Genomic DNA, 23,099 nt, shown 5'->3' with positions numbered 1-23,099 from the left:
CAACCTTTAAAATAAAGTTTATTATGAAAAAGCACTTTCAGTAACACTAAATAAAAGCGTTTATTACAAAATTTAAATCTCAGTGCTACACCTCTTCCTATAAATGCCAGAGCACAGAACCACCTTTGAGCAATTCAAGAGTTAAGTAGAGTACCTGGCTTAACAGTATGCATCAAATTTGTTCAGTAATTAAACCTTCTTACATAGTGCATCAGAAAACTGTGTACACCAGGTTCAAGGTTACAGTCCTTCCAATAACCAGAACTCAGAATTTACCTCTCCACTACCAAAGTGATAAATATTTCTCATGCTGCATAGACACTTTCATCAAGTGTTTACATGCATCATGTTTGAGAATTGGCTCATTCTCACTCTTTGAAAGGAGCACACTGGCAAAAAACACAACCACACACACACACACACACACACACACACACCACAACTAGTTTTCTGCAGAGTTACATTAGGTTCACATGCTAACCTAAACATTTGCTTTGAAGAACACCTGTGTCATTTCTGGCCACTGGCACTACAACTGGCCATTCAGCTGGGAACAAAAGTACAAGAGCCAAGTCAAAGGAATAGATACATTAATTTTTGTATTCTAGAAACCTTACGCTTTAACAGGTCTGGTCTACATTAGGAATTTAGGTCAAACTTAGCTGCACTAGGTCTATTTTCTAAACAAGAAGTCCACACCATCCAACCTATTCCATGAACTTTAGGGGCTGCTAAAATAGATTTTGGTATTCCTGATTTTCACAAGGAGTAATGCTAAATTTGACCTTGCATGGTGGACTTTATGGTAGTGCAGATGCTCCACATGGAGAGCAACAGAGTTAACAACAACAACAAAAGCCCAAGGAAAAAAAAAAAATCTGAATTTTGTTTTCCGTGTGGCCAGAGTGATGAGCAGACTCTAGAGCAGGCAGCACACTTCACCATGAATGCCCAGGGTGAAGGAGACCCTGGAATTCATTGCTATGTGGGGAGAAGACTAACAAGATAGTTTATTAGGTAATGAGCTTTCGTGGGCCAGACCCACTTCTTCAGATCAATTTGTGGAAGAAAATTGGCACGACGATATATACCAAAGTGATACAATAAAAAAAAGTGAACACATAAAATTGACAAATCAGATTTTAGAACAGAGGGGAGGGTCAGGGGGGAAGGTTAGTGTCTGTGAGGTAATGATGTTAGGGGTGATCTATCTTTATAATGGGTGAGATAATTAGCATCTTTGTTAAGGCCCATACACAAAGTGTCAAATTTAAGCATGAATGACAGTTCTGAGGCTTCTCTTTGAAGTCTGGAGTTAAAATCTCTTTGAAGCAATATGTATGTTTTAAGGTCTTTGAGAGAATGGTCAGTCTGGTTAAAATGGCAAGCAACAGTTTTCTCTCTGTGAAAGAGCCTGATGTCTGTTTTATGTGCATTGATTCTTTGCCAAGAAAGGACATGCCAAGGAACATCCAGCAGTGCTGCATGAAAATAAAAGCCCAGGCAGGCGTACCAGAAGACAAAAGGAGACAAACGGATGGTCTGGGTCAGCGCTGCAAACATGCCACTTCTGTGAGCGGCTGCATAGGATTCTAAGGGGGACCTGACCAGTATTCCTCCCAAGAGTTTCCTCTGGCAGCCTTGAGGAGCAGTTTGAAGGACAGTGTAGATGAGGAAGAGGAAAATGGTCAGCAGGTGAGCGGAGCATCTGATCTCACTGACAGCCACAACCTTTTTATATTTTTGGAAACAATCCCTTCCTCCCAAGACATCTCACTGCCGGGCCCTGATGGGGAAAAGGCACTCCTGGTGAGTTCACATTTTTAATTATGCTATAAATGGGATTAACAATCTGTGGCAGTCACTATTCCTACACAAGGGGGTCTCCTGGTATTCCTGTGCTCCGGGGAGGGAAAAAGCAATTTGTGAACATCCATGAAAGTGGCTTTACACGTGAAAATTTTGCAGCCACTGTTGATCATCTCATAGCTGCATAAATATGTGGTCTCACCAGTCTGTGCTTTTCTCACAGCACCAGAACTGGTGTTCCACTGTGTCAGAGGATCAAATGCCACTAGCACTTGCCAATCACTCAACTCAAGTGCCTTCACAGAAGAGTGTGTTCATGGCCTCCTCCGAGTTTCTCTTGTTCCAGCAGGCCCTAGCTAGGCTCTGGACATACTGCAACATCAGGCGCAAGATGTTTAATGATTGCCATAGTACTTTGTTGCTGACTGGGTTCCATGCTTACCCTGCTATGGCATCTGTACAGATAACCACCAGGGGAAAAAAGGGTGTGAAAAGCTTGTTTGCTGTTGCATTTCAGCATGAGGAGTGTATTATGGGACACTGACAGCATGTATCCAGAACCATGCACTGCACTGTTTTGGTCCCAGTATGCAAAGGGACATCAGATTTGTGTGATAGCTACCCATAGTGCATTCCTGTCAAAGTCGATGGTGGCCATTCTATTGGGGACATACTTTGTCAAACTCTTCAAGCACAGTGGGGACAAACACCTTCGACTTTATAAAATTGGGTGCTAAAAAAAACCTAACCTTAATAAATTCGACCATATCTCATAGTGTAGACCAGGCTTTAGAAAGTACTCTTAAGCCAGTTGGTGATTAACTGCAACACCTAATAAGATATTTCTCAACGGAAAGGTAATCTGTCTTACCAGGGTTTAATTGGATTACTCTGGTTCTGCAATGGTAATAATTTCTTCATTGATAAAAAATTCAACAGTCTCCTCTTCCCAGTCATCTACATTGCTGTCCAGCTCATCTGTGTCCACCCCTGGAGGAAGAAAGGAAGCATTAGTTCTGAATACCACCACCAAGCAGGCAAGAATGCCTAAGGTACTTGCTAAAAAAATAAAAATACACAGCACCAAATCACCTTTAAAATAAAGGGCATTTTAACTTCATCTCTGGCCTAGGGAAGTAAGTGACTAGCATATGCTTATTGGATAGTCAACTAGTGAATTGACTAGTCACTTCTCGCCTTCCCCAACCCCTCTGACTATCAGAGGGAGAGGCAGAAAGGGGGAGGGGGAAGCAGGAGCTGCTCCTGGGGGTAGCTGGCTTAAAAGCTGGTCTCTCCTCCCCGCCTCCCCCCACACCATCTCCACAGGAGGCAGGGGAGGCAGAGGCGTAGTGGGGACCGGATGCAAGCCGGGAATTAGCAGATTCGCAGCTTGCACCTGATCCCCTCCCACTGCGCTTCTGTTTTTTAAATGTATCAAGAGCCTACTAGCTCTTGATACATTTAAAAGGGGGCACTAATCCTGCTGTGGCTCTGCAGTTTCCCCCACTTATTGGCTAATCGATGGAAATTTTATTGACTAGTCAATCAGTTGCTTAAATGCAATTTAACACCCCTACACTTGTCTCCAGAATATTACATGCAAAGCAATCAGTAATGACCACCCTGAGCAGCAACAGTAGCCTTCCCTCTATTCACTACCTCAAGATAGCAGATTTTTTTTAAAAAGGGGATGGGGGGCGGGGAGGAAGATGGGAAAGAATAGCAGAGGAGTGAGCAAACCTGCCAGGGGTTTGGTGATTATTTGGGCAAGAGAGGGAAATGTATACTGAAGGAGAGACCCCAACCCATCACAAATAAAAGGTCTTCAACTCCTAAACACTGATCCATTACCAAAGACTGCTTCTGTAGCCTTAGTTTTAGTGTTTATTTGGTGCTTTAAAAGTTACTAATTAAAACCACATATTTACAATACTGCCAGTTCCTGGTTTACCTCCTCGCAGCTCCAGACGCACATTCTTCTGTTCCATATAGAATTCTTGTGCCATCTTGCGGTATTTCTTGAAGTCTTCCATCATTGTACGTCTTTTTTCTACGAGCTCCTACAGAAGCAAAAGAAGAAGAGGTCAAGTATATTCCACTTAATTCAACAGAAATTCTTCCTGATTCCTCCTCCAACATATACTAGTAAACCATGCCTCGGTTTCTCCAAGTGAAGAATCAGCAAATTGTCGTCGAACTGGTTTCCCTACATATATGCTTGTGCTTGAGTTCATAATGTTCTTAGGTCATCTGAGGACTAAATCTGGGAAACTTGGACTTAAAACACAATGGTCTCTCAACTTGGAGGAGGCAGCAGCAGCAGCAAAACTATATTGCCAGTCAGTAGAATGAAAGAAAGACATACTAGTATGGGTTACAAATGCACTAATTGTCTTTCATTGATTCATTATGTCCCAGAGGCTTCTTACCTTTGAGGCTTTTGATTGGCTTAGGCGATCTTTCTGTTCAAAAATCTTGGAGTACCTCTTCAGGTCCTTCTTAATTTGCTGTAAAAGAGAATCCATGTCAACCAGAACTACATACAACAATATTATATAAAAGAATGCCACTTCAAGCATGTCTAGACATACCCAGCATTTTTGCAAGCTTGCTTGGGTCTATAAAAAAAAAAAATCCCTCGTTTATACAATTTCTCTTTATTGCTTAGGGTTTATAGATGCCCTGGCACAAAAAACCCTCAATATAATTAATTGAGTTTGGCTATCCAAACTTTGCTCCTTATTGAAATTTACAATCTTTATTGTTCCTACTACCATTCTTTCTAGTTTACTCAAAACATACACTCCTTTCTACACCTGAACCAAAACAGTTTGAGAGAGGAATAGTGACAACTCAGAGCACTGTTAACATACATAGAACCATTTCAACATGCAACCAGCTCTTACATTGCTTTACTATTAGAGAGACAGACAAACTGGGGAATGGAATTGAAAACGGTTGTAGAGTTAAGTCACATTCTTGTGATTAGAATACTTGTGAATTCTCTGCAATGATGCTCAAGCCAGAAGAATTAAACTGAGATATAACACCTTTATCTGATCCTGGCTGAGAAGAGTTGGAGGTCGAGGTCTCCATAGCAGCTGGCAGAACCGATCTTTATTGTTTTTCTGAAGGAGACGACCTTGGAAGGTCCACAGCCAGTAAGCATTGTCCACCTGGAAAATAGCAAAATGAGAAATCTCACTCGTGTCAAAGGGTTTTACACTGCTATCCCATTGCCATATAACTGAATGCACTCCATGGGGGGAGGGCAGGGGAGGGAGAGAGAATCAATGGCAACAGGAAAGTCCCTAGTGCAGGGGTGGGCAATAATTTTTTCATGGGGGGGGGGGAGGAGAGGCCCACTCCAAGCTTTCGGAAAGTGATCGAGGGCTGCGCTCTTCCATGGTATTAATGGAGGAGGTGTGGGATCGGGGATGAAGATTGGGTACAGAAGGAAGCTTGGGGTAAGGGACTGGGGTGCTGCAGGGAGAATGGAGTCTGGGAGGGAGTTTGAGTGAAGGAGGCAGTTGTGATCTAGGGCAGGGAACTAGGGCACAGGGTTTTCAGATGTGACCTAGGATAGGATGGAATTGTGATGTCAGGCAGGAGGTTGGGATGCCAGATCTGGAAGGGGGTATGGGTGCAGTTCGAGTAGCAGGGCAGGAGTGGGGGGCAGAGGGTTGGGAAAGTGAGGGGCTAAGGTGCCAGAGGCAGGTTCTAGCCAGGAGACTTACCAGCTACCAGCCAAACCTGCTTGACTACAGACATAAAGGCTTGCAGAGCTTAAAATATTTCTGCCTGCTCAACCATTTGCTTGAGTGAGTAACTGAGGAGGGTTGTGCTTCATGGCTGCCTGTTATTCACACAGGCAGCTCCCACTGGCCAGTTTTTGTCCAGAAACTGACTAATGGGATTGTGCTGGGGGTGGGAGCAGCGTGTGAATCTTCCTCCCTCCCCTCTGGACTCAAAGAGAAAGCGCCCTGCAGCCATGTTTCTGTGCGGCGTGCGGGGCAAGCAAGGGAGCTCCTCACTGCCTCTGGGGGCCAAATCCAGTGGCTTGGTGGGCAGTATTTTGCCCAGGCCTGCCCTTGTGGGACTCAGTCGCTCACCTTTTCAGACTGAACATGCTGCTTGAGGTAGATGTGAACTTTTATTTTAACTATAAGTTGAAGTTACATTCCTCAACTAAGAATAAGTCATACTATTTCAAAAATGAAGTAAAGCAGAGGTATCCTAGAGCCCCATTAACATAAAGCCAAGATATCCCCCTATCCTTCCAAGATATGTCTACTACAGTAACAAAGACCCTGAAATAATCTCAAAGACTAAAAACACTTATACCTGCTTTCAGAAAAGATACAGTGCACTCACTGGAACTACAAGGAAGTAGTTCACTGACAGAGGAAAGCAATGAGTGGCATGCCTATCTCATATAGCAAAAAATTACACCAAGAGTTATGACCCACTTACAGATGTAAGCCACACTATGTATCTTTATTTTGTAGTTAACACAGGAAAAAAGTCAGACTGACCCTCTAAAACAGTGTTTATCAGCCTTTTTTTTTTAAATAAAGTACCCCCCCCCCTTTTTCAAAAAAAGAGAAAATTGTAAGTACCCTTAATTTTCAGACACAATTTTTTTTCTACCATTGTAACACATTTGTTTAAACAATTTAATCGTAGCCAGGCAGGCAATTAAATTTTTGGGTATAAAGTACAAAAATAATGAAGTGCAGTAAAACTTAACACAAAAATTCAGTTCTGCAAATCTCAGTTGTGTGGACGTACCCCCAGACTTCTCTCGAGTACCTCTAAGGGTACTCGTACCACTGGTTGAGAAACACTGCTCTAAAATACCCAGAGCAGACATCACAACAGAAACGTTAATACCTTGTGGCTCCACCAGGATACTGATGTCACAACATATCGACCTGTAGGATCCCACTCTACATCCGAGGCTGTATAGTGTTCAGCAATGTTCATCACGGTGCAATCTGATGTATCGACAAATGTTAAGGCACCATTCATGCTGCAAAGGCAAAAAAAAAATCAATGAGAAAACAAGAAGGACGTCTGCTGACGCTTCCTTCTTTGATCTTAAGGCAGGGGTGGGGAACCTAAAAGCCCAGAGGCTGGTTGCAGTCCTTGGGCTTGCCCGGATTCAGCCCCCAAGGCCGCCCCCACCCCCAGCATTGGGGAGCCTGCACTGGCGCTCCAGCCCCCTTGCCACTCCCTTGCAGGGCTGAAGCATACAAAATCTACTAGGCTGGGCCTCCCTAGGCTCTAGGATGTATGGGGAATGTGAGGAGTGTCTGTCTTCTCTATCAGGGGCCATGTCACTGAGGGTTTTGGTTTTTTTTGCACACGTCTCGCTTGTGTGCAGCCCGGACCCAAGAAAGGTTCCCCATCCCTGTTTTAAGGAGGTGACATTCTTTATGAACTCACCCTACAGTTGTCAGCAAACTTCTTTTGCTGTTCTATGTACCCTGGATTCTGTAATTTCTACTCCAACTCATCCAATGAAGTGGGTTTTACCCACAAAAAAGCTCACGATCTAATAAATTTGTTAGTCTCTAAAGGTGCCACAGGACTCCGTATTTTAGACCATAATCAAGTCATCCACTGACCTTTTCCTTCTAAGATAAACAGACTGCACTCCCTAAGTATCTCCCAGCCAGCAGCCATGCACAGCACCCCCAAGACAGGCTGGGCTCCCTGCCTGCTGCAGCCCCAGATTGCTTAAGCTACAAGATGTGCCCTCCATGAGGCTCTCAGCTCCAGGACGTGGAGAGGCTTGCGCTGCCCTCCACTCCTGTCCCCCCAGGCCAATCTCTCAGCTTGGTTCAGCTCCAGAGCAGAGAGGCACATGGAGCAGCCCTGTGCTTAAATGAGCAGCTGCTGCGTGCTTGAGGGTCCCAGAAGGGCAGCTATGAGCCACATCCGGTGGCTTGGTGGGCCAGATTGGACTGCAAGAGGTATCTTGCCCCCCTGGCATACCCTCTCTACGTTCATGCTTATTATGTCTACTGTAATATGAAATATGATGAAGATCTCAAGTGTTGCCATTACTACAGAAACAGGGATAAACTAGGACACTATTAACATGTTGAAATGACCAGGGCTCGACAAACCGCTGAATCTACTCGCCCGTGGTGAGTAGATTTCAGCCGGTCGCTCCATGCGCCCCATTCACTGGCACTTTGCGCACGTGGGGCTGGCAAGTAGCTCTCGCCGGGATTTGTCAAGCCCTGGAAATGACCATTGTGAAGAACATTTGTATTAGTTTAATGATCCTATGTATTATTTAAGACATAAAATTGGATTTCTCTAAGAGCTCACAACATCACAGCAACAATCTAAAGGAATCAGTTTGTACAGGGGACATTGGAATGAGAGTGTGTTGGTGACATTTCCAGTCATCTAGTCTAGCATGAAGCGCTAAGATCACATGGGTTACCAGAGTCTTCACTGCTTGCACAGTTCTGTGCAGGGAGGACTGTTCCAACTACAGAGACAGATGATCGCCTGCATCAGTAAGGATCACTGCACATAAATAAGGTAATGGAAGGCTTGGCTGCCTTTGGGATTTTGAAGAATATGAAAGTAGTTCACATTTGTCTATCCCTATTGCAATGGTGAGCCAATATCTGGTTTACTTATGCACAAAAGACATCCAAATCTTTTTTTGCCAAGATGCTCTGCTGACATACTTTTCAAAACTGTCCTCACACAGAGGGAGTTCAACCACTGACATGCCCTTTTGGGGGCTAGATTGAGATACAAGCAATTTAGGTCTCTGTGGGTCTCCGTCTCTCTTTGTCTTGTAATGCAGCACTACCAGCTTCACATCATTGGTTGAACTCCAACTGTTACTCTGAATTTGGCAAGATCTCTCACACGGTAAGTTAGTTCCCTGTGCTTCTACAACATTTAACAAAAAACCCCACATTATTTCTGCAATATCAACCAAGGATGACAGTTACATCCTATTAACGCATGGACAGCAGGAACTATGTTGCTGAAGTCAAGAGTGAATACTTCAAGTTGTGTGAATAGGTATGCAGTGACTCTTGTCAATGGTGCCCGCTTCAATCCACATTTTAGATTTTTATATTCCCTGCTGCTCAGGTGACCTAATTACTATGATTCCTTTGACATTCAGAGATCCAAAAGTCATATTGGCACATATTGCATGCAGAAGCATCTTTGTGTCTTCTTCCTCTTGAGTACTGTGCTAGTTTGTGTTTAACAGCTCTACTGGTGATGTGTTTTGCTACTTTACCATTGAAAAAGCCTCCAGTAAGGTGGCATATTGGTAGTGTGCGCGCTCCGGGTGCATTTTGAACCATATAGTCAGAGAAATTTCACAAGTGATTGCTTTTGGACTCCAACTTTAGAATCTCTCTTCATGGAGGCACAGGGCAATCAGTTACCTGCTATTTATTGCATCCCACTGTGCAACCTGCCCAGCACTGCATTTTTCAGTTAGTTATATTTAAAGACTTCAACTACAGAATTAACTTTGTCAAATGCTTGCAGGATTTGCTTCAAGTACTCAGCAGCCAATTCACTGAATGTGTAGAATTTGTCTCCAGCCATCATTTGTATGACTGCCACTGCAACTCTGATGTACACTGTGGTTTATTTGTTACGTGCTCTTAAACTAGTGAATTCCTTCCATTTGAGCTTCCAGCTGATGTCCTATTTCAGTTCTGTCATTCTAATTGCTTCAGTAGTATGGAAGTGGGAGATAGGCACCACCATACAACTCTGTATCATGCCTCATTTAAACATACATAGCATAAACTTTGAAATGAAATATGATGTGAGTGTATATATAAGCAGCATACATTAAACTCTAAAAATGTAGCTTTTTGGAGAATTGCTGCATGCCTAGAAGGCAGATTTTATAATCTTTTAATCCTTCTCATGGCTCTTCTCTGAACACTCTTCTGTTCTTCAACATCGTTCTTCAACTGACGACACCAGTAATGGATACTGGAATATTGTATCAGTCACACCAGTGCCAAATTCAGAGTTGATAAAGGTTTCTTTACTCCTACTGGAGATTCCCACTTTCACAAAGATTTTAATTAACTGGATAGGAGAATGGTCTAAGAAAGTTACAACTAACATTAGTATGGTTAGCAAAAAGAAAAAATGGTATCTACGGGTCATGTTCCTTTCAATATCAGTTATACTTAGGGCCCTACCAAAATTTAGAGTGGGGGGGTCTGTGTGTGGAAATGGACAACATCATGGATCATGAAATCTGACTAGTGTGTGGAGGGGCGGAGGAGAGGGGAGTCACTGTATTGCCGCTCTTACTCCTGTGCTGCCTTCAAGGCTGGGTGGCTGGAGAGTGGCAGCTGCTGGCCAGGAACCCAGCATTTGAAGGCACCACAACCATCAGCAGCAGTGCTACCTGCAGAGCTGGATGCACACCAAACAGAAGCATAGGTGGCAATACCACGACTGCCCCTCCATAAGCTTTGCCATCCCACTTTGGGTCTGATTGCCAATTTGAGAAATGCTGACTTTGCACATTTAAATTTTAAGATACATATTCATGATGTAACAACACAAATCTAAAATTTAAATATTTAACTGTGAAATTCAGGATTTTTAAAATGCTGTGATGAGATTTACCAAAATGGATAATGAATTTGGTAGAACCCTATTTATACTTATACTCATTTAAGCTTATACTTATTTCAGAAAAAGTCCCCAATTGTCATGATTTAACTGAAATTGTGAAAATTCTTATACAAGTCATTTGTATTGCTTCATGTGAGAGAAACCTTTGGAGCTCTCTGGATAAATATGTCTTCATAGTTAGACTAAATATATCTTTATTAGACAGACTAAAGGAATTAACAGCTGAAGTGCATTTTAGATGTGCAAGATTAGACTATCTTCATTTGCCATAAGGAGGTCACAGCTACTACAGCAAATTAAATTTTAGGAAGGAGAGAAAGAATCTTATGGAAATATGTAGAAGTTACCAACAGATAAATTTATCTTCAAGAAAACCTATTATTGCAAACTGAAATCCATGTAGACCTTGGAAAGGCCAACTGGCAGATTACTACATGTCAAAATTATATTCTTCCAAACAAAAAGATAACCCTCTTAATGCATACAAGTTTTCTAGCAGAGAACTGAGAGATGGCTAAGATTTTGGGTACGTGTCTTACAGATGTATGCATATAATGGTGTGAGGGAGACCTTTTCTTAGCTCTTTGAGAACATTACACTGATTAAAAAAACTAGCTCAAATTGTCAAGTAGCAATACCCACCTTCTCAGGCCAGCCAGCACTAGAAACTGCCCTTGGGGACTCCAGAATATCGTGTTTGCCTGCTGCTTGTCAAACGTTTCTGAAAGGAAACAGAACTTGTATTTATGCCAACATAAAAGTGAGGGAAGTCTTCACTCAATGGCACCAAACAAACAACTACGTAGCAACTATACTCACAGGCATTCTACAGAATCCTCAAAAAGGCATCTCTGAGCTCTGTAACCGATAATGTCTACTAAAGCATATTTTAACTGGAAGAATGAAACCCAAAATGGATTTCCTCTCACTGATTATCTGAAAACACTGGGATGATTAGAAATTTCAAAAAGGTGCATGTGTGGGGAAATCAGAAATCCTTAAAGCCTTAACACGCAAATTGTACCAATTTAACTAAAATTGTTTAGAAACTGATGTAATTGATACAACCTCTTGAGCAGACATCTGTTTTGGCTTATAAATTCCTTTTCAGAATTTAGTTTAAGCTGATTCCTTGTGGACTTAAAACAAATTGGGGGGCAGAGATGTGGGAGACTGCCCAAGTTGGGAACAGGAGGAAATCCCTGAAGTATTGAGAACAAAGTGTAGATAAAGTAAATTAATGGAGAAAGGAAAGGAAGTTAGGGCAAAAAATGCTTTAAAGATTAATAGTTCCACTCCCCGCCCCCAAAATGAAGTAAAATGGTAATTTGGCCCTCACCGCAGAACAAGCAGATATGTGCGCTATAGTGGCTGTTTTCCAGCCCAAGACAGCCAGAAGTCAACATGCTCCAGACATGTTCCCCCTCGTGCCCTCTGCCAAGACCCAAAAGTATGACACATGGTCTATGAAAAAGATATTAAGAAGCCTACAGGGTAAACAGGTTGCTACCACCACGTGAAAGTGCTTAATGCCTAGATTCCTCCACCCGTACTCCTGCGGTCAACTCCACTTACTGATGAGCTCTATTTTCCCATTATTTTTGACATGGTAAAAGGAAATAGAAATTCGGGGAGGCTCTCCGTGCAACACAGCAAACTTGCTTCCATTTGGTTCCCAGGCAAAGGCTATGATACCTTCTGCAACAGATGTAAAGAAGTGTCAAAACCCAACATAAAGATAAAATTCTTGAGTTAAATCAGTCATTCCCTACACAGCCTCAATCCCAAGCAGTTACTGTCAGGACTGAAGAAATCCTGGATGCTAAAAAAACATCCAGTTTGAGTAATTTGGTATTAAGATTTTTACTCCTGCTTTGCTTCTAATGAGCCAGCTAGACAAATGTAGAGGATGCTACTTATGGGGTGTTCACAATCACCTACCCCAGTTTTTCTCTAGCCTGGTACAGAATATCTTCAGACTGAAAGGTAAGGATCAAATTTAGCCAGTCTCCCACTAAGGAAGTTTGTTCTTTGTTGTTAAAATACAGCAACTGAAGCAGAAAAAAATATATATCTATCTACCAGGCAATTTTTTTAGATAAAAAATAGCTGGTCCAAGAACAAAAAAAGTAGACCAATATGCCACCCAGCTCTTTTATCTGTTAAGAGCCACTAGCAGCATTTTACATTACAATATTTTGTCAGTTTATTCACTGATCAATACTGTATGTATAAATGCACATCAGCAAAACAGCTAGCACATTTATCTCTAAAGAAGAATGTACGACACACCAAGATTTTTCCATACTGACTGAAGACATCCTAAACTTAGCTACTAGCAAAGAGTACATGAAAAGTCCACATGTAGTTTTCCATGTAAAAAAATTCCCACTCCACATGAACATCCCAGTCCCCATCCAAAAAACCCCTCAATCACAAACCACTAGATTAGCATATTTGCAGCCTAGTAAGCGTTGTGCATATAGCACAATTTAAGAAAAAACACTGAGAATCTCCTGCACCGAGACATGTGAAAAGTTGAATTTACCTTTCATTTCTACCACATCCACAGGGACCTGCTTCTCTCTCATTCGGAAGATCTCAAAGTTGGTCACCACACCCTGTGAAAGTTAACAGTCAAATATCTAGTGCCATAATAGTAAGGCAATTAATTTAATGCAGAAATATGGGGATGACTATGCAACTGGCCTGGTTTAGTATTTTAAGATGATCACTAAAGAGTCTAAATCATCATTTCCCCAAGGGGTGGAAGGTAACATGCAAAGATTACTACTGTTTTCTCATTTCTAAGCAGCACTTTTAATAAAACAGTATTTTCTTCAGCAAGTTGTGCATTAACAGAAAAGGCTTTCTGCAGTGCAGAAGTTGAGACCATTTCAAGAGGACCAAAATCTAAATTAGCTCATACAGCATGATCTGTGGGACCCAAACTTGACGTAACAAATAACAAATGCAGAGAGTAAAGAATCTATTCCCAGATGTTTCAGAAATAAAACACATACTTTCATTAATCTTTCAAAACACATACTGATGTCAAGTCCAATGCTCATTAAGTGCCCACAAGGTTTTTTGTTTTTAAAAGAGCTGCGTGTGAGGTGCTAACTGGAAAAATGAAAGAGTCCCGGGTTTTGATGCCAAGTAATTAATGTACTCACTTCTATCAATCCATTTTGAAATGTTAAAACCAAAGGAGGCACAGAATCAGTTTTATGAATGCACCAAGGAGAAGCATACCTGTGTGCCTTTAGGAGTCCGGTCTACCTTCACACACAAGTAATCTCCGTTCTTTTGCCAGTGTAGTTTGCAATCCACCACATTGAACAAGTTCCGCACACGGATTTCCTGTCTGGAAGGGAGCTGCATCAATGTCACCCTTGCTGGGATGTCTTTGTCTTCAGGGACCCAAAATGCAATTATGTTTCCACCTGGAGACCATGAGAAATCCCTACAGGAGTGAAGAGAAAAAAGAGACAAGATGGAATAAACCAAGTAAGTTAAAAGGTATGTTGCAAGCAACATAAGGAACAGTGTTCTGCATTGCATTTGACAGGTTATGATAATCAGTTACAAGGGAGCTTGACACTGAAGCTAGGCTACAGCCAAAAATTCCATCCCTAAATTCAAGAGCCACAAGAACGATTAAAGAAATTTACCAAGACCAGTTTGGCCCTGCAGTCAATATTCTATACCATGCAGAAAACCCAGGTTTGGTTTGCCATTCCAAGGTGGCAGGGAGTGATGCTGAAGCAACACACTTATCTAGGAAAGGTAGAAAAATTACCTCCTCATCTCATACTGCAGAATCCAACATGATTTGGGATATGGGTTGATAAAAATGAGTTACAAAAAGACAACCTTTAAAAGTATGTTATAAGCACACTTCTCTCCTACAATCTGTCACTATTAGATATAGACCACAGAGTTTTATGTTTCATGAAATATAGCTTAATTGTAGTGTAAGAATGAATGTTTTAATTGTTTAACTCTGTCCGTCACTCTTATCTGGTTAGCATCAGAAAGACTGCTTGTGTCTTGATCTGATGTCAAGACAGAGATCAGAAGGATCCTTGTGATTCAGCATGATCCTGCTGTTGCTGTTTGGAGTAATTAGATTATAGGTTGTGTTATAAAGAAATTAAACAATAAGCTCACTGCCAGTGGGTAACTTATAGTGTGCTCTCATTTAAGACTACAGAAAGCCACATTATCAGGCAAGATATCCCTTTGTTGATGAAATATGCTTAAATTAAGTTAACTGCATTTTGGTTTATCAGAGTTGCCCACATGCAGCAGGAACACCAAGTAAGGTTCTTAGATCATCAAGCAATTAGAGATTTCAGGCCTTGCTGTAAAGTTCACAAATTGTCACTCACAGACAGGGCTCACCGAACCGCGGCGAGCCCCGCTCGCCAGCCACGCTGTCCAGCGATCTGCGCATGTGCAGATCTCTCGAACCCGGCTCTTCTGGGTTACAATCTACTCACCACGGGCGAGTAGATTGTATTATTTATCGAGCCCTGCCCATAGATCAATGCATGGAAAGAGAAGTAATGACAAAGATAGCTCTACTTCTCTCCACAGCTGCAGGTCATCATCAAGGAAAGTAAACACTGAGAAGAAACATGCTAGCATATTGAAATTCTAAGTTTGTGTATTGCCACACCAAAAAGCAGAACAGTAACCATCAAGTTAACTGACAACCAACTAATAGTGACATAGGTGTCTTCCCCAGGAAAAAGACAGGTTAACAATTCTCACTGCTGACCACCATATAGGAAGCAAATGGTTCTAGACTAGATACTGATTCTTCATTGTGTAATCACTAAACAAATGCAAAATATTTCAGTGCAAATAGTTATTGCTCATCTGAAAGAATGATGTTCTGGGAAACAAGATTTAGTACTGTCTGCCCAGAACAGAGGAAGACTGGAAGAGCTCAGTCTGCTTATCTTTTAGAGGCAAGTTGATAACACTGTGTAATTATTTTAATGGTAAGAAAATACTTAATATTTAATGTAGTGAAAAAAGAACTAAGAATCAAATGTCCAGCAGTCAGTCCAAAAGTTTAAATTAGAAAAAGACACACATATATGGTCTATTTTAAAAACAGTGAGGGCAATTACTACTGGAACTAATCACCTAGGCAAGTGGATTTTCTTTTTGATGTCTTCATGTCAAGACTACATGCATTTCTGAGAGAGATGCTTTAGTTAGAACCAAACTGTTGGCCTCAATATATGGGTAATTAGGTGAAATGCTATGGTTTCTAATATATAGGAAGTCAGGCTAGTTCATTTAATAATCTCTTTTGGCATTGAACTCCACAATACTAGAATCCTAACACACAATCTCTCAAGAATATAACAAAAAAGCAGAATTCTTTACAAATGAATAAGCTCACTTTATCCCATTGATTTTCAAACTTTTCTTGTCCAGCAAACCCATAGACTAGAAAAAGAAAAAAAAAAAAAAATCATGAATTTGTAAGTTAGAAATACTTACAGGTAGGTACTGCTATACCCTCCTGCCTCCATCATATTAAAGCACCTCAAAACACCCTTTAAATTAACACTCTTAAGGAGGTAAATAATTGTCCCCATTTTATCACTATCTGGATATAAAGTACAAAACAATTCACTTATCCCCATAATACTAATTCTTGCATTATCCACCCAGTCACCATAACCTTACAAATAAAAGATAATCTAACGCATAAGGGGATATACTGGAAAAATCGGGCAGTAAGCAATAGTGTTAAAATAAATGGATTTAGGGGTTTTTTTTTGGCAGCAATCTGTTAACAAGAGTTGGGAAGTATTAAACAAGTGCAATATTGTAAAGCAATATTTTCTACGCTCTTTAAGAACACCTTAATTCTTTATCGGTTTCCTTCCAACATTTCAGTTAAATTTTCCCACTGGGGAAGGAACCTTGTCCCAACCCCCAAAACTGGGGATGTTGAAAGCCCAAGGGAAGAACAAGACAAGATGGATCTCTCATCCTTTAATAAATATTTACTGGAGTGTAAGGTATCCTTTTTTAACAGTAACTCACTTAAAACAAAAGCACTTCAGGTACACCTGACATTATAAAGCAGGGTTTTTGTTTGTTTGTTTTTAAGATAAAAAGAGCACTTACAGGCGTTTCATAGATACTGAGGGTATCTGATGTCATTCGGGCAAAAAATTTGCCATCGTGACTCCACCTAAATAAATAAGAGTAAGGCCAAAAATCAGATCTATCACATTACTTATCTAGTAACAAGCAGCTAGTTATGTAATTTGTCATCTACTATTGTTACCCAACCTACTTAAAAATGGGCCAATGGGCTGAGCTTTCACAATGGAACCCTCGTTTCTTCTGTCCAGTTAGGATATCCCATATGATTATAGCCTGAGGGTCATCTTGTGTGTCCATTAAAGGGCTGAAGGTCACTAAGTACCTATAAAAAGGACAGGGAGAAAATGATTAACTGCATTTTTCATAAGGTGTAATTACCATTTCAGCAGAAATGCGGTTTTATCTAATTTTGAGAAGAATCAGTTAAGCAGAGTTTAAGAGGCATGCACAAAGAGAACACAGTCAAAACTGGAGAATAGGTAGAATATAAACTTTTTTCTCCAATCCATTCCTACACAAAATAATGAGGAAGTTCAGGAAGGGCTTGAGTATTAGATATCCACCTATACAGTCCTTTGTAATACACAGGAGCCTCTCTAGGAGTAGAATAGCAGAGAGCTTTATTCACCTACCTCATGAACCAGCAGTTCTATTGTGGTACTGAAATGGCTCCACATCCCCATAGCAACGGAGCGCCTAGATGTGCTAGGACAACAGAGTCCCTTCTCTTTCAACAGCTACAGGGGATGAAGCTGTGTAAGCATTTGGATAGACTGATTACGTCAGTGAACTGTAGACGTATCAGGGGTGGTTGTTGGGCATCCAAATTATGGAATTGCCTCTAGATTCTTCTGGCTAAAAAGCTGCCCAACCGTCTTACAAAACCCTCCACCCTGGGTGTTGTAAAGGGGAATCACCACCATTAAGGTCTGATGATGGATGAGCAACACAGTATAACCTACAATGGCCTAAAAAACCAAGAATTTACCAGACAGGAGCTTTCAGGACAGGAACATTAGAAGAATTTATTGCCATATTTTCCTAGAGAGAGTCCAAACACATCTCTCAACTATATTAAAAAAAAATCTAAAATCTAATTACTCCCAACAAGCCAGTCTTTCCATTCATAAACACAAGACAGAAGCTTACACTTAAGAGGTGAAGCTTTCACAAAACCATTTGGTTAATAACCTCCATGGAGCCATCATAAAACAAAACACTTGAAGATGCTGATAAACTGACCATTCTGCTGAAAGACCACAACTCAATGCATAGGCATCAATGGCCGAGTACAAAGACACCATCTGTGTGTGCATTAAGGTACTTGTACTCCACAAACTGACTAAAGTAAACAAGGAGATTATTATTATTATTATTAGATACTGTAGATCATTATTCTGGATTGTGTTCTTTAAATACTTTTTCCAACTTAAATAAAAAAATCATGTCAAACAATCATGGACCCACACAAACAATTCTAAAAAAAAATTAACTCTAAAGGCAGCAATTCCAAAGAGCAGAGCAATAAAGGCTGAAAACCCATGATACCGAAACTAATAAACATGCTTTGTGTTTATTCCCTAAGGCATGGTCTCAAACTGCTTTTTTACCTTACCTTTCACAAGGTGAGAAGTCGATAAGCTGTACACCCTGGTGACTGAACCTCTGAATCTGCTTGAACTTCTCTCCTCCCCATAGAGCAATGCCTCTCTGATGGAATGTAGCCAGGTAGGTTCCTTTTGGGGACCAGCGTACATAAGTTTCTGTCCACCGCTGCAGATAAAGTGTACATCAGAGCTGAATTACACCCAGAAGACTTTTAAAATGTGTGGTTTGCAGCTTCACGCTGTCGCCTGTAAACCTATATACACTTTCCTAAACCTTTTATTATTCTATCATATTCTAGCAAGTAACACAAGGGCCTACAGGGATTCTATCCTGTAAGAAGCTGGCTTTAGTAGAAATGTAGATTGGTTACAAGTAAAGGTTAAAATATACATCTTAGGAGTTTTGGAAGGATTTATAGTTAAATAATGTGTGAAAGTTTCCAGTTCGGTCAAGTCAAACAAACAAACAAAAAAAACAGGCAGACCGGGGTGTTATTTCACAAGATACAAGTAGGTATCATCTAAAAAGGTCTCAAAATACAATAACCCACCCAAACTGAACCTGGTTTAATCAAGAAAACAAGGGCAGTAGGCAACTTGAGGTATTTCTTGGTACTGGACCACAAGTTCCCATCCCCCCCCCCCCCTCCTTGGGAGAACTTATCCATGAGGGCATCAAGTGATCTTTCATGAACATTCAAAAGGATGCACTAATTTAATCGTCCAATCAAATGTGTACCCACAAAAATCTCAGGGTGAAGAAATCTGTTTTGGCTTTGAGAGGTTGGCTAAAGGCAATACAAAAAGGCCTATAAAACCCCATGGCAATTGTTGAGCAGGAGAATTTTCTTCCTCAGGACTTTTCTTCCTCGAACTATTTTCTTTATACTCCGGTGGTCCGGCATCCAGTGGTCCGGTACGCCTGATGGTCCGGCACCAACTGCAACCCGGAAGTGCTCCAGCAGCTGCTTCAAGTTGTTAGAGCAATTGATTAACTGCGGCTAGATCCACAGCCGACACGCAGTTAATGTAATTTTCCTCTCTACTGCCGGGAAGGGGGGGGGGGGGGGGGGGGACAGGGGAAGGTAGGGGTCGGTGGGAGAAGGGGAGGAGGTGGAGGAGGAGGGGGCGCGGATGTGCCAAAGCAGCCGCATTCAGGACGTTCTGGTCAGTTACAGTCACTCCGGCTGGATCCACAGCCGACACGCAGTTAATGTAACTTTCCTCTCTACTGCCGGGAGGAGGGGGGGCAGGGGAAAGTAGGGGTTGGTGGGGTGGGGGTGTGCAGATATATACACTGCTGATATATATACACAGTCTGTTAATTATTCACTTAAACACTAAAAAATGCAAATTTTAACAAACCCCTGAAACTTAAATCTGTAACTTTATTTTGCCATGCTGAACAATTACTCATCATCTGATGAAACCAGTGCTGCTTCATCCCTGTTATCATCCCCCTCTTCAATATCCTCCTCTGCTTCTATGGGAGTGTCAACAACAGTAGGCTCTGGTGGTGGTGGTGGTGAAGAAAAAGGCTGAACTGTCTTCTGTGCCCTTGCAAACATATCCCTGAGATCAGCTTGCTTAGAGGACTGTGACTTCTTAGCATAAAAGTTATTCAGAATAATATGAAGGTTCATCACTTCAGCTGCATTATATTGGCTGCAAGACTCTGCAAATTCTACAAATTTGGAAATAAATTCAGTTGCCTCTTGCCAGGTATATTTTGCTCTCTCCATCACTTCCTCTTCTTCTTCTTCTTGAGGTTTTTGTGGATTCAAAACACTTTCAATGACCGTAGCATCACTCAAAATTTCTACAACTGGTTCATCTTTGTCCATGGCAAGCCATTGTTCAATGTCATTTTCTGAGAGCTTTGCAACAGCATTCTTCTCAGAGACATTTTCAATTATTTCTTGTATGTTACTAATGTGCTTAGGCCTAACATTAAATCCACAAAATTCCTCTTCATCAGAAGAATCATCACAAAACATGATGCTAGGCCAAAGTTTCCTCCAACATTTTCATACAGTAACCTTCTTCACGTCTTTCCAAGCCAATGCAGCCGCATACACAGCGTCCTTAAGGTTGAAATCAGATTGAAATTCAGAAACACTGCAGTCTGAGTTTACCAACTTTTGGACAAAAGTCCCCTTGTAGAAACACTTAAAGTTCTGTATCACACCTTGATCCATCGGTTGGATCAAAGATGTCACGTTTGGTGGCAAATATGTAGCAAAGATATTTCCACTTACAAGCTCTGAAGCGGGCGGATGTGCTCGACAGTTATCGAGCAAAAGAACAGCTTTACTATCCTCCGGTAGACCCTCCTTTCTAAAATTCTCCTTAACTGCGAGCACAAAATGATTAAAAAAAACAGTCCTTAAAGATTTCTGACGTCATCCAAGCATTCCCCTGTGCCTCTCAAATCACTGGCAAACTCGTAAGAGTTTTAAATGCCCTTGGTTTTTTGTACTTCCCTATGACAAGAAGCTTAAGTTTATGCGTGCCAGATGCATTTGCGCATACCAGAACTGTAATGTGGTCTTTGTTCATTTTGAAGCCATGAGCAGCCTTTTCACCACCGCCAACTAGAGTAGAGTTTGGTAAACAACGCCGTAAGGGCCCAGTTTCATCAGCATTGTACATTTGACAAGGTGACAACCTGTGTTCCTCCACCAACTGCTCAAAAATAGCACTATACTCCTCAGTGGCTACATGATTGGCAGACTTTTGCTCACCACTGATATCTAATTTACGGATCCCATGCCGATCCTTAAAATTACGCAACCAACCTTCTGAAAACACACATGATTCGCTAATATTAATTTGACTGTGAAACTATTTTGCTTTTTCTACGAGCACTGGCCCAGTAATGGGCTTACCTTCAGAACGCTTTGCACTAAACCACTTAAAGCTACATCCAACTGTGCCATCTTAGGCATTTTCAGAGTTTGCCGTAGCTCAGTACGTTTAGTAGGTGCTTCACTTTCAGCAACAAATGCTCGCAATTTATCCTTCTGTTTCTTTATGTCATAGATTGTCGAAGATCCAACGTTAAATTTACTCATGATCACGTTCCGATTTATGCCTCTTTCTAGCATCTTTATAATTTCTAATTTCTGGTTCAGTCTCAGGGTTATATGCTTCCTTTTTAAAGTTTTCTTACCACTACTACTAGCACCTTCATTCACTTTTGACTCCATCACTATGTACACTCTGATGGGCAAAAATATTCAAAAGTCAAAACAGCACTCTCCAGTGGGTCACAATTCTAATGGCAGACTGACTCAATGCCTTCCGGTTCACTGGGTTCAACTGCTGCCTCTGTTTTTTTGCGAAAGCTCACTCGATCTTTTGATCCTGGACTATCGGTCTACTGGTCAAAGCAGCAGGGACAGGGAGGGGAGATGATCTCTTGTGAGTTTCAGCAGCAGCCTGTCACCTGCGGATCTACCTGTTCCCACCGCCGCCCGCCCCCCCCCCCGCAGTAGAGAGGAAAGTTACATTAACTGTGTGTCGGCTGTGGATCCAGCCGGAGTGACTGTAACTGACCAGAATGTCCTGAATGCGGCTGCCTGCCTGTCACCGCCTCTCCTCTTCCACCGCTCGCAGGCTCTGCCTCCCTGCAGCAGGAGGGAGGGTTTGGCACACCCCCGCCCCCTCCCCCGCTTCCCCTCCAACGAGACCCGCCCCTGCCAGAGTACCTCCTGATAGTCCGGCATTTCTGATAATCCGGCACCACCTGGGTCCCAAGGGTGCCAGATTATCGGAAGTCTACTGCAGTACCCTTTTCTAAGTTTCTTCTGCTATCACAGTCTTTCACCACACTCCGTGTTCCACCAGTGGAGGGAGGCTGGTCCTCTCACTCCTTAAGGTCTCCAGGAGGGTGAATGTGAGTATTATATTATACTTGGTAACAGCAGCAGTATGCAGTAAAACTCCATTGGTCTGGCATCCAATGCTCCAGCACTCCTGATGGTCCGGCACCATCAGGAACCCCGAAGTGCTCGGGGCAGCTGGACAATTGGAGCTGCTCTGCGCCAGGCTTCCCCGATTCAGCCGCTGCTGAAACTGACCAGCAGCTGAATCAGGGAAGCTGGGGGCAGAACAGCTGGGGTGCTGCCGGGTTGGTCCCATAGCGCTGCCCCTCGGGGCTGCGGGACCAACCCAGCAGCACCCCAGCTGCTCTTGGGGACACCTGGAGCAGAGCAGCCGGAGTGCTGCTGGGTTGGTCCTGCAGCGTCGAGGGACGGCACTACTGGACCAACCCGGCAGCACCCCAGCCACTCTGCCGCAGGCGCCCCCGATTCAGCCGCTGCTGAAACTGACCAGCAGCGGCTGAATCGGGGACACCTGGGGCAGAGCCGGACTATTGGAAGGGGGACTATGAGGGGTCTGGGGTGGCATCCTCCCCTCCCCACCCCAGCCCCCTCATAGCCCTCCCTTCTGATAGTCCGGCATATCTGATAATCCGGCACCCCCTGGGTCCTAAAGGTGCCGGATTATCACAAGTTTACTGTACTTTGTATAATCAGGCTCATGTTACCACCCAGGGAGACTGAATCCATTTATGCAAGTATCGCCATGGGCTTTGAATTGTCTGTAATCTTAATACCGATCGTAATAAAAATTACTTTATTTTGGTACCACCCACAGGGTAAGTGTGATTGCTGCAGTTCCGGAGACATGCCTTCAGACAGAGCTCTACAACTCTTAACCTCTGATTGGGGTGGAGCACAAACCTAGAAACTTTCTGGTCAGATTGATGAGCTTTACCCCAAGTCATATTCTTAAACCTGGGCTACAACACCCTCCACAAGTCCACTTAAATGAACATTTTAGCAAGGTAACGGCAAAAGTAATCCACCAACCACA

The 23,099-nt window shown here is 42.3% G+C and overlaps 1 protein-coding gene across 1 annotated transcript in view; it reads right to left on the bottom strand.

The window, feature by feature from the left end:
* EIF3B (eukaryotic translation initiation factor 3 subunit B) overlaps window positions 1–23,099 on the bottom strand; it is a 37,759-nt gene that overhangs the window by 2,195 nt on the left and 12,465 nt on the right. The window contains exons 6-18 of the mRNA XM_006112944.5: window positions 18,227–18,384; window positions 16,802–16,933; window positions 16,630–16,696; window positions 15,893–15,939; window positions 13,726–13,936; window positions 13,019–13,091; window positions 12,046–12,168; window positions 11,113–11,191; window positions 6,703–6,841; window positions 4,860–4,985; window positions 4,239–4,316; window positions 3,761–3,869; window positions 2,681–2,799 (exon numbers count right to left, since the gene is read on the bottom strand). Coding sequence (XP_006113006.3) covers window positions 2,696–2,799; window positions 3,761–3,869; window positions 4,239–4,316; window positions 4,860–4,985; window positions 6,703–6,841; window positions 11,113–11,191; window positions 12,046–12,168; window positions 13,019–13,091; window positions 13,726–13,936; window positions 15,893–15,939; window positions 16,630–16,696; window positions 16,802–16,933; window positions 18,227–18,384 — 1,446 coding nt within the window. The 3' untranslated portion in view covers window positions 2,681–2,695. The remainder of the gene's footprint in view (window positions 1–2,680; window positions 2,800–3,760; window positions 3,870–4,238; window positions 4,317–4,859; window positions 4,986–6,702; window positions 6,842–11,112; window positions 11,192–12,045; window positions 12,169–13,018; window positions 13,092–13,725; window positions 13,937–15,892; window positions 15,940–16,629; window positions 16,697–16,801; window positions 16,934–18,226; window positions 18,385–23,099) is intronic.

Source organism: Pelodiscus sinensis, chromosome 15, assembly GCF_052426305.1.
Source record: "Pelodiscus sinensis isolate ZL-2025 chromosome 15, ASM5242630v1, whole genome shotgun sequence".
Classification (NCBI taxonomy): Eukaryota; Metazoa; Chordata; order Testudines; family Trionychidae; genus Pelodiscus; species Pelodiscus sinensis.
The sequence above is the reverse complement of the archived record's forward strand: the minus strand, read 5'-3'. Positions and strand labels throughout refer to the sequence as shown.